At 38.0% G+C, this 15023-nt stretch overlaps 2 protein-coding genes across 2 annotated transcripts in view; both read left to right on the top strand.

The window, feature by feature from the left end:
• The window catches only part of Gyc32E (Guanylyl cyclase at 32E), a 49256-nt gene that overhangs the window by 21238 nt on the left and 12995 nt on the right, over positions 1-15023 (top strand). The window contains exons 2-3 of the mRNA XM_089843130.1: positions 10813-11088; positions 12526-12906. Coding sequence (XP_089699256.1) covers positions 10822-11088; positions 12526-12906 — 648 coding nt within the window. The 5' untranslated portion in view covers positions 10813-10821. The remainder of the gene's footprint in view (positions 1-10812; positions 11089-12525; positions 12907-15023) is intronic.
• Positions 3411-4534, top strand: LOC149661595 (uncharacterized). Its single transcript, XM_089843116.1, has 2 exons — positions 3411-4007; positions 4074-4534. Exons 1-2 carry the CDS (start codon positions 3411-3413, stop codon positions 4476-4478), a joined length of 1002 nt encoding a protein of 333 aa, XP_089699242.1. The 3' UTR covers positions 4479-4534.

Below are 15023 nucleotides of genomic sequence, written 5' to 3'. Positions count from 1 at the left end.
GTTGTTCTATAGTACGAGGCAAGTTGTTATATAGTACGAGGCAAGTTGTTATATAGTACGAGGCAAGTTGTTATATAGTACGAGGCAAGTTGTTATATAGTACGAGGCAAGTTGTTATATAGTACGAGGCAAGTTGTTATATACGTGGACTTAGATTTATTTTTTCGAAAAATTGGGAGAGGTGACGACAGTAATGGCATCACTATATATATGAAAATAGCTACGGTAAGGAAAGAAATGTCATTTCCCTCGTGAGCTTGGAGGGGGCAAAAAACGAGCGAAGCCGGTTTTAGGGGGACGAGAAGCAGCAGTATATATGGGTGAAATTTCAGGGGTATTGTAGCAATGTAACTCATTTACACTCAAGTAAAGCAGTCTCTTCGTTATTTAGATTTGCAATTAAGTAGCTTCTTATAATACAACAGTGACCTTCTAATCGTCTATGATAAAGTTCCAAAGCATTTAAATCTAGATTGTATCGGCACCTTAGAAGAGACTCATAAAATCCATAAAGCTCACTCAAATATTCCAAAACACCATTACAGTGACGAACGTGAAATAATAGTATTAAGACTATTAACAGAAAAGTCAAAATGGCACTCGCATTAATTTTTCAATAGATACAGTATGAATAAATGTATTGTCGAGGCTGTTATTATCACAAAAACATTTAACAAACAATTCCATAAACCATTGTGCCTTTGAAGTTATAGGGAAAAATGAAAATAAGTAGTTAAATTCACCACCCTCCATCTGCATACCCCCTGACTCCATACATCCTTGGTTTTCCCTAACTTTAAAAAGAGAGACCATCTAGTCAACAGAGCTAGGTATGCTCGAATTTTAGACTGCCAACTATAGAGTGCTGTCAGTTGTGACTTAAGAACCAATGTTAAACGTCACCACAGTCTGCCTTTAGCAAAGGGAGGCCATGCTTGTTTCCGTTTTTTAGCCACATCGTATGATGAACATCTACGATGTGAGTCTTAGTTTGACCTGGCCTGTTGGTGGTGGTGGTGGTGGCGGCGTCGTGAAAGGGAACTGCCTTAGACAGTATAAAATTTTTCGATCGTCATTGAAGGGAGAGTGAATGGGAGAGAATTGTGGTGAGGTGATTTTTTTCGTTCGTGTATTTTAAAAGGAAGGGAATTATAACAGTAAGTTTAAGAATTGGATTTATTTGTACTAGTAAAGTAAAACATTGAGAATTGTGTTTTACGTTTGCTCGATATTTATTTAAAGCTAGAGAGAGAGAGGATTATGGTATTGCCTTAATTTAAATGGACGGTTTAATACTCCCTTTAAAATTCCTGTCACCCGTCGACAATAAGGGTTTCACGCTTTTTATCCCACCAAGATCCCACTCCCCTATTGCAAAATTCAAAGAAATCGAGGGGAATTTTTAAGAAGCAAAAGGAAGTATATACCGACGTTATATTTAGAATAGTTTTAAGGCGGTGTTTATTATTGGAAGTTACGTCTATTTCTCCAAAAATCGAGAAGAGTTTTAAAAGAAGGTACTAGCTCTGGGCCTCAGATATTACAATTATAACGTAAGTAAAGGATTAAGGGTTATAATTTTTTGTTAGGGCATCGAGGGGCTATTCACTCTGATCTTCAGTACTTATTTTAATGGGTGTTTTCTGGTATATCGTTTTACCACTGTTAAAGGATGCGCATCGTGGGGGTACTCACTCACGTTTTCCGTTCGTGTCACACTATTATAATTATAACAGAAGTAAAAAAATTTCAGTAATAATTTTACAATAGTTAAAGGTTGCGCATCGAGGGGCTATTCACTCAAATTTTTTCTGTACGCCTGTTAATTACGGTACGATGTGGCTACTATTACGAGCCCTTGGGCCGCCTTGTTCTTTATGGGAACATAGTGGGTGACGTCAAACCGGGGCTTCTGACAGCACTCTATAGGCGTTGGACCTCTTTACAAACGGTATAGACTTTACCACTCCATATAAAACTAAGTTCAATAGAAAACCACCCAATGGGGGGGGCGGTACAATACCCCTGAAATTTCACCAATATATACTCCTGCTTCTCGTCCCCCTAAAACCGGCTTCGCTCGTTTTTTGCCCCCTCCAAGCTCACGAGGGAAATGACATTTCTTTCCTTACCGTAGCTATTTTCATATATACAGGGTGTTTCTGAAAAGTCCATCACAAATTAAGGGGCGTGTTTATGGGACCAAACTGAGCGGAAAGTACCAAAGAACATGGGGTGTACAACATTTTGTTACGGAGATATGGCCTTCCAAACATTCGCCCCTAAAACAAGGAAATATCCAAAAATGAGGAGTAACACTGAAGACCGACTAACCAGCTTGTTTAAAATTACTAGACAATTTCAATAGCCTTTAATCGAACAATTGATTTCTACCTTTACTAATCAGAAGCGTATAAATGAGTAGAAGTATGCCTACGGTGGTAATGTAAAATTAATCCCAAGTGACATGATGTTTCAAGATCTTCCCAGCACCAAGTAAAATGGTTCTGATTGAAGGGACTTTTATTCGCACAGCGTAAACAACGTTATTTTCAGGAATTAGTCCAAATGTCCACGGGCGGCATTACAAAAACGAGGCAGTCTTTCGAATGATACTTGGACATGTTGGAAGATCCCTGGCTTGTTCCTGTTATCTCAAACCGTAAAAAGCTACGCAAATCTTCATCATCACGGACAACACTCTTGTACGTTAGGTATGACCTTGAGAAAACCTAAAAGGACATCTCGAATGTATTTGAAAAACCCATCTCCAATTAAGGGGCGTGTTGTTTGTTTCCAACAGAGTAAACTCGCCCAGAGAACAATTACAATGCAGAGCCACGTTTCGGCGTTAATGGCCCACAAAGGTGGTCCCAAAAACAAGAACAAACTTTAATTTGTTTCGTTCAGTAAGTGTTTCATGTGTCATAGATAAAACGCCATGATTAATGCACAAAGAAAATGTTATTGACAAGTTTTCGGACCGCGATGCTGAAATGTGGTGGTGCACCATCGTGCATGAACCACATTCTGTTTATTAAACCTAAGGGTACGTCTTCGAGTAGTTCTGGTAAATCGTCCCGTAAGAACTACAAGTAAGCCACACCGTTTAACCTGGGCTCTAGGAAATATGGCCCAATTAAATTGTCACCCACAATACTACACCACACGTTTAAGCTGAATTGTACTTTGTGAATTCTAACGCAAGTTGCGTGTGGTTTTTTCTTAATCAGCAAACCAATTGGCGGCTGCTTGTTTTTGGATCGTCCTCGAAAATAGTGAGAACTTCGCCTATTCTTAAAAAACAGAGCACTAAAACAGAGCACTATGTTTTTTAAGAAAGGAATAAAAGAGGTTTCACGTACATGTGTTTGTTTTATTAAACTCATAATTCAACGAAGTCTGTTACAATGCCTTTCTTCACAAATGCCGAATATGCGGATATGCACCTAATGTATGGACTAGCCGAGGGGAATGCCGCTGCAGCTGTACGCTTGTATCAGGAAAGATTTCCGCAGAGGCGACTACCAAATCGACTGACGTTCGAGGCTGTGGACAGACGTTTGAGGCAAGATGGACGAATCCAACCGGCTGGACCTCAACCTAGAGCGAGAGCCATCCCAGAGGCCGTAGAAGACGAAGTTCTCACCATTTTCGAGGACGAGCCTGAATCAAGTACCCGCCAAGTTGGTCGCCGATTAGGCGTAAACCATACGCTCGTGTGGAAAATCCTCAGAAGCCACCGGTTTCATCCTTTCCATGTTCAAAAAGTTCAAGGTTTGAATCCAGCGGACTACCCACGACGCACGGCGTTTTGTCAGTGGTTTCTGGCTAAAGTAAACGATATCGATTTCCCACGGGATTTGTTGGTTACTGACGAAGCTAACTTTTCACGGGATGGTATTATTAACTTACATAATAAACATCAATGGTCCCAGCTAAACCCCCACGCAACTTGCGTTAGAAGTCACCAAGTACAATTCAGTTTAAACGTGTGGTGTGGTATTGTGGGTGACAATTTAATTGGGCCATATTTCCTAGAGCCCAGGTTAAACGGTGTGGCTTACTTGCAGTTCTTACGGGACGATTTACCGGAACTACTCGAAGACGTACCCTTAGGTTTGGTAAACAGAATGTGGTTCATGCACGATGGTGCACCACCACATTTCAGCATCGCGGTCCGAAATTATCTTAACGCGACCTTCCCTTTGCGGTGGTTAGGTCGAGGTGGACCTGTGGAGTGGCCTGCTCGATCACCCGATCTGAACCCTTGTGATTTCTTTCTTTGGGGCCACCTGAAAGACTTAGTTTATCAGACTGAAGTGCCCGATGTTGAAGAGCTACGTCGACGAATAATTCACGGCTGTCAAACAATTCGCGAAACTCCAGGCATTTTTCAACGTGTAAGGGAATCATTTGTAAGACGTGCTAATGTGTGCCTTAACGCGGGTGGTGAACACTTTGAACAATTTTTGTAACTAGTTGCAATTAAATGTTAAAACTTGTCAATAAATTCATTTTCTTCGTGCATTAATCATGGCGTTTTATCTATGACACATGAAACACTTACTGAACGAAACAAATTAAAGTTTGTTCTTGTTTTTGGGACCACCTTTGTGGGCCATTAACGCCGAAACGTGGCTCTGCATTGTAATTGTTCTCTGGGCGAGTTTACTCTGTTGGAAACAAACAACACGCCCCTTAATTGGAGATGGGTTTTTCAAATACATTCGAGATGTCCTTTTAGGTTTTCTCAAGGTCATACCTAACGTACAAGAGTGTTGTCCGTGATGATGAAGATTTGCGTAGCTTTTTACGGTTTGAGATAACAGGAACAAGCCAGGGATCTTCCAACATGTCCAAGTATCATTCGAAAGACTGCCTCGTTTTTGTAATGCCGCCCGTGGACATTTGGACTAATTCCTGAAAATAACGTTGTTTACGCTGTGCGAATAAAAGTCCCTTCAATCAGAACCATTTTACTTGGTGCTGGGAAGATCTTGAAACATCATGTCACTTGGGATTAATTTTACATTACCACCGTAGGCATACTTCTACTCATTTATACGCTTCTGATTAGTAAAGGTAGAAATCAATTGTTCGATTAAAGGCTATTGAAATTGTCTAGTAATTTTAAACAAGCTGGTTAGTCGGTCTTAAGTGTTACTCCTCATTTTTGGATATTTCCTTGTTTTAGGGGCGAATGTTTGGAAGGCCATATCTCCGTAACAAAATGTTGTACACCCCATGTTCTTTGGTACTTTCCGCTCAGTTTGGTCCCATAAACACGCCCCTTAATTTGTGATGGACTTTTCAGAAACACCCTGTATAGTGATGCCATTACTGTCGTCACCTCTTCCAATTTTTCGAAAAATAAATCTAAGTCCACATATATAACAACTTGCCTCGTACTATATAACAACACCCATATATACTGCTGCTTCTCGTCCCCCTAAAACCGGCTTCGCTCGTTTTTTGCCCCCTCCAAGCTCACGAGGGAAATGACATTTCTTTCCTTACCGTAGCTATTTTCATATATATAGTGATGCCATTACTGTCGTCACCTCTCCCAATTTTTCGAAAAAATAAATCTAAGTCCACGTATATAACAACTTGCCTCGTACTATATAACAACTTGCCTCGTACTATATAACAACTTGCCTCGTACTATATAACAACTTGCCTCGTACTATATAACAACTTGCCTCGTACTATATAACAACTTGCCTCGTACTATATAACAACTTGCCTCGTACTATATAACAACTTGCCTCGTACTATATAACAACTTGCCTCGTACTATATAACAACCTGGCAAGTACATAATTTTGGCCGAAACGGCGTTCCATACTTGCCTACGTGACATATTGACTCTCTTTTTTTATTTTACTCTGTACCATATAAGAGAAGTTTTTCTCCTACACTCTCTATAATACCTTTGAAAAAATTGAGGTTTCTTCGTAAACTATAATATCTTACACTAGTCTTTCTTCCATCTATTTAATTTTTGGGACGCGTTCGTGCCCTGGATAAGCCCCACTTTTGGACCCCTTTCTCTCCTATTTTTCCCACCTTAAGTCCTCATTTTGGAGAGCCCGAGATAAAAAGCTTCCAGTCTCTTCCCATCTCTCCTTCTTTCACTCCTAAACTCATCTCGAATCGATCGAGAAGTAGTATTCCGAATCGGAGGAAAAAATAAAATAAAAAAATGTTATGGAACAAAACCGAAATGACACGAAAACGAATTTCCTTTCAACGCTTTTCAAACCGCGTAAAAAATATTTTATCTGTCGGTTTTCCACCGACAATTCCAATCCTAGAAAATAAAACTTTCTCTTTCAAACTGTTTTATTCTCATTTTTGTCGCCTATTTCCATCTTATATGGTGATATAATATTTGTTGACATGAAAATAAGCAAAGTTTCGAATCGCGAGCGACGTTGCGCGTCCGATTCCCGAACCTTTTGGATGAGAGTATAAATCTTTCCCATTTTCTCAAAGAGATGGCGAAGGAAAATTACTGCTGATCGTTATATCGGTTTTCTCAATGAAACAAGAAAGTGCGTGAAATGATCGGAATTGAGACTGAATAACGTGTTTCGAAAATGGGATTTAAGTTTGTGGGAAATTGTTTGTGAAACACGTAACTCCTTGTGAAGTGCATTTGCACGTTTATGAACATAACGCCTGGGTCACAGCCCCCTTGGAAATGTTTCAGACCATGCATATCGGGATGGTTAGACGCACGTACAAACGTCCCAGAGTTGTTAGCTCGCCTTGAACTATATTTAATCTTAAGTCTTTGTGAGAAGGAAGAAAAAAATCGGAAAAACAATAAAATAGAATGATGTTTCCGAAAAAGGGTCAATTGAGGAAGAGACGATTCTTCCGAAAAAATAAAAATCTTTTTCGTGATTTTTTTAAGCTTACTTTTTATTATCATTGTTATTTTTTCCTGTATGTACGCTTTTAGTCCATTATTCAAAAGAATGCCTCTCGCTTTTAGCGATATTATGATAAAAAAATGGAAAAAAATTGGAGCTCTGGGACTCCTAAAGATCAATTTATGGTCCCTACTAGCGGCGGAAAGATTGTCTACAAAAAAAACGTGAAAGAGCATAGTCCCCTGGCGACAGAAGCCGCTTTTCACGATGAAATTACATCAGATGGAAAGCTGTACTTCGTTTAGAACCTTTGTTCCATTTACTACTCTTTTCTATGGTCAATTCTGAGTTGAAATTCCAGTACAGGATGGAATTGGAACCTTGTAGAAGACACGAACGGTAACGGTAAAGAGAAAAAACATTGTATCAGATTCACCGAACATGTTATCGAACGTTGAAGCGAATGATTACTTTTACGATTATCTAAGAATTCGGTTGTTTTCCGGATCTAACCACGCATCAATCTCTTCAGGAATCGAATCGTTTAGGTCAATAGAAATCCATTAGTCGGCGGTAAACGTTTATAGTGCACGTATTTTCCTTTCATGAAAAGAAGTCGTCAACGTTTTACATCAATTTATATACTTTTTAGACCAAGAGTAGGATAGAATTAGGCCAAATTGAGGAACTTTAAATATTCGATTTATAACCGCTTACCCTAAATTTTACCTCTCTCTACTTGTGTGGCGTGTCAATGTTCTTTTATCTTTCTCCTTCCCCATGTGGTATTAGTTCGGAAAAGGATTTAAAACTCTGCCTTGTTTAATCGGGTACTCCACACTCCTGAGGGGAGGGTACGTGAAAAGTAAACGAAATAGGATAAAGAACCGATGTAGGACTCGGGGCGACGGGGTTGGGATCAAAGTTCTACGACCTGAAGTGTGACCCATTATTACCAGAGGCCATAGAGGCGTTAACAACCTTTTACTCTTATTCCAAGTTTGGTGAAAAACTCATTTAATAGGAGGCGAATTCTTAATTGAGATAGTTCCGAGAAATGAAATTCCGAGTCGGTTTTTATTTTTAATCTTTAATACGGATGGTGAGTTTGGATTATTTTTAATTTATATTAGGGTTAGTTAACTGGTCTTCGTGCATGGATTTCTGGCGTGTATTTATTTCGCTAGCTGTCATTACGTTTCGCCAGTATTCATTGGGAATATTAAATAAACCCTTTCTTTTGAGTCTATGTCAATGTGTCAGTTACTTCAATATTATATAAGGTATTGGTTTAGTCTAGATATTGTTAACTAGGTTGTAAGTTTTCTGGAGTACTATTCAAACAAAGAGGATCATAAAAGCGTGTAAACTTAATTTAGGTTATCATAAGTAAGTATAGATAATGATGAGTGTGACATTTGCAGGACGTTGGAGTATAATAGAGAGTTTAAGAAATTGATCCATAAACCTAGCTGTAGCACCCCATTCAATTTCGTTAAGTTTATATTTCGCAAGAACTTGTCTAATTTGAAATTAAAATTGAAAATCACAGTGGATTTTTCTCCCTCTAAACTTGAAAGAGCTTATCTCTAGAGATTTCATGCCCTATTTTCGATAAATCTCTTCAATTCATAGGCCTAGTACAAATTTTGAAATGAAAGTTTAAACAGTTGGAATCGAATCAATTCTGACCCTTTTAAAGGCCATTTCAGACGATACAAATTTTTGACTCATCTAGATGAGTCAAGTTGAGTTGAGTTTGAACGTGTGAACAGAAGTTAGACAAGTTGAATCACCAAAATAAAAGTTGATCATTCCTCAACCTTTTGACCCATCTAGTTGAGTCAAAAGTTTTGTCTGAAAAGGCCTTAATAAGTACGTTATTAATTTTATATATTTTGTCATAGCCTTGACCAATCTTGTATCAACTCATTCCTAGAATCAAGCCATCGTATTTAGTGGGTCACTAAACGACAACCTATAAATCTTCCTTAAAAAATAAACCGACAGCAACACTTTGTAGACATGACTCGCTTTAGATATCTAGTTTTAGTCACGAAAAAAAAGTAGGCTATTTTCAATTACGAAAGAAAATCAGATTTTGGTATTTGCTATCGGTCAGGACGATCACGATGGAGAGAGATGTTTGCTATTACTTTATTAGCTTTGCTATAAAGTGTTTTCTTGACCAGTCGCATTGTAGTTTAGAAGACCATCGTATTACTTACGTACTTTTACACTCGGATTTCAAGACTATTTGCTCGACCGAACACCCAGAAGCAGCAGAAACACTTTATAAAAGCAGCTAGTGCACCAGATAGATTTTCAGTCTGATAGATTTTCAGAGCGACTATAGGCCTTATATGGAGAACTATTCGCATCTGGGTGTAATCGTAATGTAGTGTTTTTCTTAACCCTTGATTAATTTTAAACTTAACCTTCCTTGTTTCAATATAGAGAGATTTAAATTATATCCAATATTTCTGTTTCAAATTTTAATTAAATTTGTCTTTTGGATTGGATTGAATTTAGTTAAGTAAATTATACGTTGTAACAGGAACGAATTCTTGCTATTTCGCTTCACTACTTCACTTGAGAACCATTTAATAATACACGTCCGTAAGAAAATGCCTTTATTACTAGTGTCAGGAGAGACTGGTGTTCTTTTCGAGTCCCCCATTAAAGTTCTCTGGTAATATGATCATATGGATGAACCGCGTCCCACTCAATTTTGCATACAAATTGGATTGAAGGGCTTTTGCCAAAAATAACCAACCTCCTCAGATTCCATTTGTCTGTTTTCTAGGTCATTTAGGGAAATGTTTTGTAGTACTGATAAAGTAATACAAGCACTTCCGAACAATATTAATTAGAACCATAGATAATCTTCAATTATTTCTAGTAAAACCTTAAGAAATTTGCATAAGGTATCTATTGATTTTTGTTTAAAAGCAGCTAATGTTTAGGTATGTAAGACTATTTATATATTATAACCCCAGGGTTTTGAATTTTGCTAATGTTACCTATAAAGGAGTGGGTATCAATAGGGTGTACTGGCGCAATTTTCCCAGAACTACAGGCCAACAATATTTAGAGCCAATCAGATCAGAAAACAGACTAGATTAATTTTGGCTTGATATAGAAATGTTCTCGTGATTCATTCCATCATCCTCGTTGTTATTTGGGCGGCTTCTCTAATAGAGCTACAGGAAGGAAGGAAGAGGCTGAGGATGAGAAGTTGTTTGAAAGGGAGCGCTACCGTCGCGAACTTCTCTCTGTCTCTCTCTCTTGGTCTATCCGTCTTATTCCATCCTTGTGAAATTTTTCCACTTTACGCTCTCCGCAAAAGCAGTCTCCCTCTTAAACTCTTTCACGTCAGACAGTTTAGGGGATACCTAGTGATCGTTCGTGGGACACTTTGATTTTTACCAAATTTCAACAACGGCGGTCCCAAACCCCAAACGGGTGGGAATACAAAGTTTTATTTTATACACAAACTCGCTAAATATCGTTCAAAAATCCCAAACAGAAGCAACAGGTTTCGACTAAGACAAGGGTAAAACAATATCCTTCTTTGAAATCAAAACTTTTCCATGTTTATTTGTGTTACAATAGTTGTCGTTAACTGTAATTAATTTATTTATTTATTTAGAATGTCTTAGTCGAATTAATTATTTTTATTGATCACCTCGTATCAAAATATATTTTTAAAACAGTTTAGTTTAGTTTAGTTTAATTTATTTTATTCCTTTTTAAATTAGACTTATATGATATTTAATTTTATTAGATTTCAACATTATTATTATTAGAACGATCAAAGGTGTTTTTTGCTGAATTTTCTTCCCTTTCGTAAAAAACTCCAAAATATTGACCTAATTTTCATCTTTATTTTTCCTCTCCCTCTCTTCTTTCTCTGTTTTCTTTGTAGGGTTCAAAGATGAAATCGGGTGAAGGCGACCAAGTGACACTTTGGACGTTTTTACTCTCTTTGAGTGTTTTTCTCGTGACCGGATCGACCGTAGTAGTCTCGACATCAGAATTCGTCGCCATCAATGACACGTCCAATAGCGATATTGACATTGGTTACGAGACCAACGAGGCCATTCCTGTTTCAATTCCTGACACGCGCAAATATATTTTCGGATACGTCGTCGACGAAGACTCTGATGATATAGGACATCAAGTTACCAACTTGAATCCATCTGTAAGCATGTTTTTGCATAGTAATAAATTAGGACGTGCCATGCTGGACTTTGTTTTGATAATCCTATACCTTACATTCCGCCTGGAGCTCTAATTCCTTCCCACACAAGTAGTTTTATTCATCCTGGCTTTGATTTTTGACGTAATATTCATATTTCTACACCATACTTAACCCTTTTTACCTCTCCGAGTGATGTATGTCACATAGAGGTTCTGATACGGCCGTCTAGTTGCATATCAATAAACAGAATACCTTACATTCCCCTTGGAACTCTAATTCCTTCCCACACTATTTTTGTTCATCCTGGTTGACCCTTTTTACCTCTCTGATAACGTATGTCACGGAGAGGTTCAATTACGACCGTGTAATCAATAAATAGAAATAGTTGAAAACTCAGGTGGGTAGATAGCCCTCGTCTCGGCTCGGAGAGGTAATTACCCGGTTTCCCAACTTGTTTCTCGTGTTAATGGCATATATAACCCACCTTAGTTGTCGGCCAAAGACGGCCATGACAGCGTTGGTTCCCTTAACTAATTTTGATTGTGACGTAGTTCAGTTATTCATTATTGCAAGAAGTTAGTGTCATTTTTGAACAGGAAAACGAAATGCCTCCAAAAGTGTCTGTATATTCTTTTCTTTTCACCCACTGACTTCGCCCACGTTTTGGCAGTGAACAGTATGTTTAACTCGTGTTGCATCAATTGGCATTTGCTGTTTCACATCAACTATCACAAACCTACTTGTGACTGTATATCTTTCTCCGTTTGTTGTTAACATTTGAAGATCCCTCCATATTTATGGGTCAATGCCAACTTGTAAAGTGCTGCTGATCCGAATGATTTACGTACTTACTGTACCTTGAAATTATTTTTTACTTTCAATCTTCATATAATGAAGACCGCCTGCATCGGTACAACTTATTACTCTGAATTTCCATAAGAATCTCAATTTAAAATCATGTCTTAAAGAACAGTTTTAATATTTCGGCAAACTTTGTCTAGACTATAAATAGAAATTGAAAATTCACGACCTCCATATAGGCCTACTTGGCATCATTGATTTACCAATAAATACGCGTTATTGGCTATTTTCTTGTGAAAATCGAGGTTAATGAATGAATGAAGCCATTCTCTCGACTGTAGTTATTCAAGTAGACATTTCGGAGATAATTATTGGGAAGCAGTACTTATTAAACCTCCTTTTTATTGAGAAGATATTGAATCAAAGTGTAATGTAAATTTGGTCAAAATATACGATCTAAATTTAGAAATAATTCATATAGTTCCTTTTGTTTCACGGTCATTATTTCCTTGAAAATCGATTTAATTCTTAAAGGCAGAACTTTACTACTTCGCAATTATCAACAACCTGGTATTATTACTAGTCACGTTCGTTGTCCCACTCTAAATATGGATTTTTCTAATCTATTCCCAACAGTTTGTAGGAGACGAAAAGAACGGTAAAAATGACGAAGTTCTTCGTTACGTCCCCGCTAGTCAAATGAAATACGCCCCTGATGGCATTGTTAATTTCGGTTTCCTGAGTTCGTTCAAATACGGAGACCATGACGGTATTGGCAAGATTATTGCAGGGGCTATCCCGTACGCTGTGCAAAAAGTCAACAAAGACCCTGACCTCTTGCCTGGACGCCTTCTACGGTTTTTGGCTGGGGAATCTGGGAAACCAGGTTCACCTGATGCTATTAAACTCATGACCAAGATGAAGGACGAAGGAGCCGTGGCGTTTATTGGACCCGATCACAGTTGCGCGTTCGAAGCTATGGTCGCGGCTGCTTGGAGACTTCCCATGATTACTTACGTAAGTAAAGATTTGTTGAATTGCATTGGGTTTCGTTGGGCATCGTTGAAGTTTACTTTGGACCTGCCTCCTTTGAAGATCGCTGACAATAGCGACGCGTAATTAAATTATCAGTTCAAAGTAGTTCTTACGTGAATTTTAGGACAATCGCTCGAACGAAGCTTGATCTCGATCGTTAAAAGAGGCCTTTTGACTTTAGAATTAGTATACTCCAGTGTTCCCTTTTATAAGCCCGGGCTTATTTCTCCTTGGCATTAAACAAAGGAAACTGTTTTTACATAATCTTGTTAACAAACTTTCGACCCTATCATGCACGCAAGCCTTAACTGTTTTGTTTGTTTTTAAAAAACCAACGTTCCTTTGAGACGTCAATAACCAAAACTAGAGAGAAGTCGTGGAAAGTACTTTCAGTTGGTCGTAAAATGAAAGCCATTCCGAATCCCTTAAGTTTACCACCCTCTACGTCAGCTGTTTCTTTAATTGTAAACGAAGGAGGTGAATCGTGTTTTGTAAACGTGATTAGAAAAGCAACGGAAAACCAAATTTACGGGGCTGCAATTCACTAGAGATTTTGAGGCTTTAGTCCAAAACTATCCGGGGAACTCAAATTTTTATTGACGCGCTATGATAAAACCTTTATGGTTTAATATTTGCAATCATCTTATAACCAGACTTTAATAGCATTTCGTTCGTATATTTGATTTTTCATGATATTTTAACGTTGTCTAAGAATTTTCATTTCCAATAATATCGACTTATACGAGGAGTATTGCCATTTCCCATATTTGTTAACTGTAATCTTTGAAAAGGCTTCCGACATAAATTCTCAAATTCCCCGAGCTTGTAAGACAACTAAACAGTCTCAATTTACCCAAAATGGAATTAATTTCTTAAGTTAAATATTGTCTTATCAAAGGCAAACTGCGACTGACTCTGTGTTGTAACTTACGTATACTGTAGTCGTTTGAATTTCAAGTGTTTTTTTCGGGAAAGTGAAGCGGCCTCCAAGATACGATAGCCATCCTGTTTTCAAAAATATTGCTGGGTTACTAGTAAATCTAGAGTAACTCGATTTTTGCATGAGAAAATATGGTGCCATATTATTGTAGCGAAATGCATTATCATCATCATCCTTTTCTCTTCACTGCCCTTGACCATTCAAACCAAATGCCATTGATTCGTGTTTATTTGTTATTCAAAAAATGTCTGAAACAATCCTCGTGGATAGAGATTGAGAGTACGCGGTCCAATAACTAAGCTTAACCTCAAATTAAGTCGAAGTTATCATAAAAGGGGTTAAACCTTGCATCGTCATACCCTTCTATGCGGAGTATTTTACACTCCATCTACGCGTATTTGGGGAGGCGATTGTATGATATCCACAACATTGGGTTAATCAACTTTAAACAAACGTTAAGCCTTTGCTTACACTTCGAATATCCTGAAGCTTATTTTAGGGCGCGCGTTTCTTCGAAGGCATACTTAGAAATAAGATATATTGTAAAAGGATTTTATATCTAAGCCTGACTTTAACTCAACCTCTGGTTTTCGCCTTGAAAAGGAATCAACATCCTTGGCTATATAGAATCTTCTCCTTCCAATTCCCTCTTTGGTCAGAGTATTTTTCGAGGTACAACTTGTAATCCGATGTATAAAATCCTGGGTAATAATTTCTAAGCCTGTCCTTGGAATTCAGTCTAGACTAGAGCCGCGACTCGCTTCCCTTATTCGGTAAACCCTTGTTAATTTGTTCAGTTCTAACCAACTTAAGCCTTGGTTTATTTCATGTATCATTAACTGCAGCTCTGTGTAGAGATTTAGTTTAGGTACTTTTATTGTCTACCCGGTTATCCGTATTTACTTAAATGTTGGAGGGAGAACACGTGGTTAAGACAGCTTGTCTTCTGGGTCAGTAGACTTGGAAAACGACTACGTCTCGAAAACAATTTCCGTTCTCATTATTATAGAAAAACTTAGTTCATTTTCCAGTCTGAAAGGTGGAACTTTGAATGGCGTTATGGTTTATGAGACTATTAAGAACCCATATAAATTCTGAGAACGTGAAAAGTTGAGGTGATCTGAGGTTTTTTTTTTTGAGATCTCATGGAACCTAAAAT

This window comes from Phalangium opilio, unplaced genomic scaffold (assembly GCF_054372755.1).
Source record: "Phalangium opilio isolate 3A_F unplaced genomic scaffold, DU_Popi_V2 ptg000070l_1, whole genome shotgun sequence".
NCBI classification, from domain to species: Eukaryota; Metazoa; Arthropoda; class Arachnida; order Opiliones; family Phalangiidae; genus Phalangium; species Phalangium opilio.
This window is presented reverse-complemented; position numbering and strand designations above follow the sequence as displayed.

Bases quoted from the DNA above. Each gene is read 5' to 3' on its own strand.
- LOC149661595 (XM_089843116.1), top strand. From the start codon at position 3,411: ATGCCTTTCTTCACAAATGCCGAATATGCGGATATGCACCTAATGTAT. The intron at 4,008-4,073 runs GTGGGTGACAAT...GCTTACTTGCAG, and splicing joins TAAACGTGTGGTGTGGTATT to TTCTTACGGGACGATTTACC.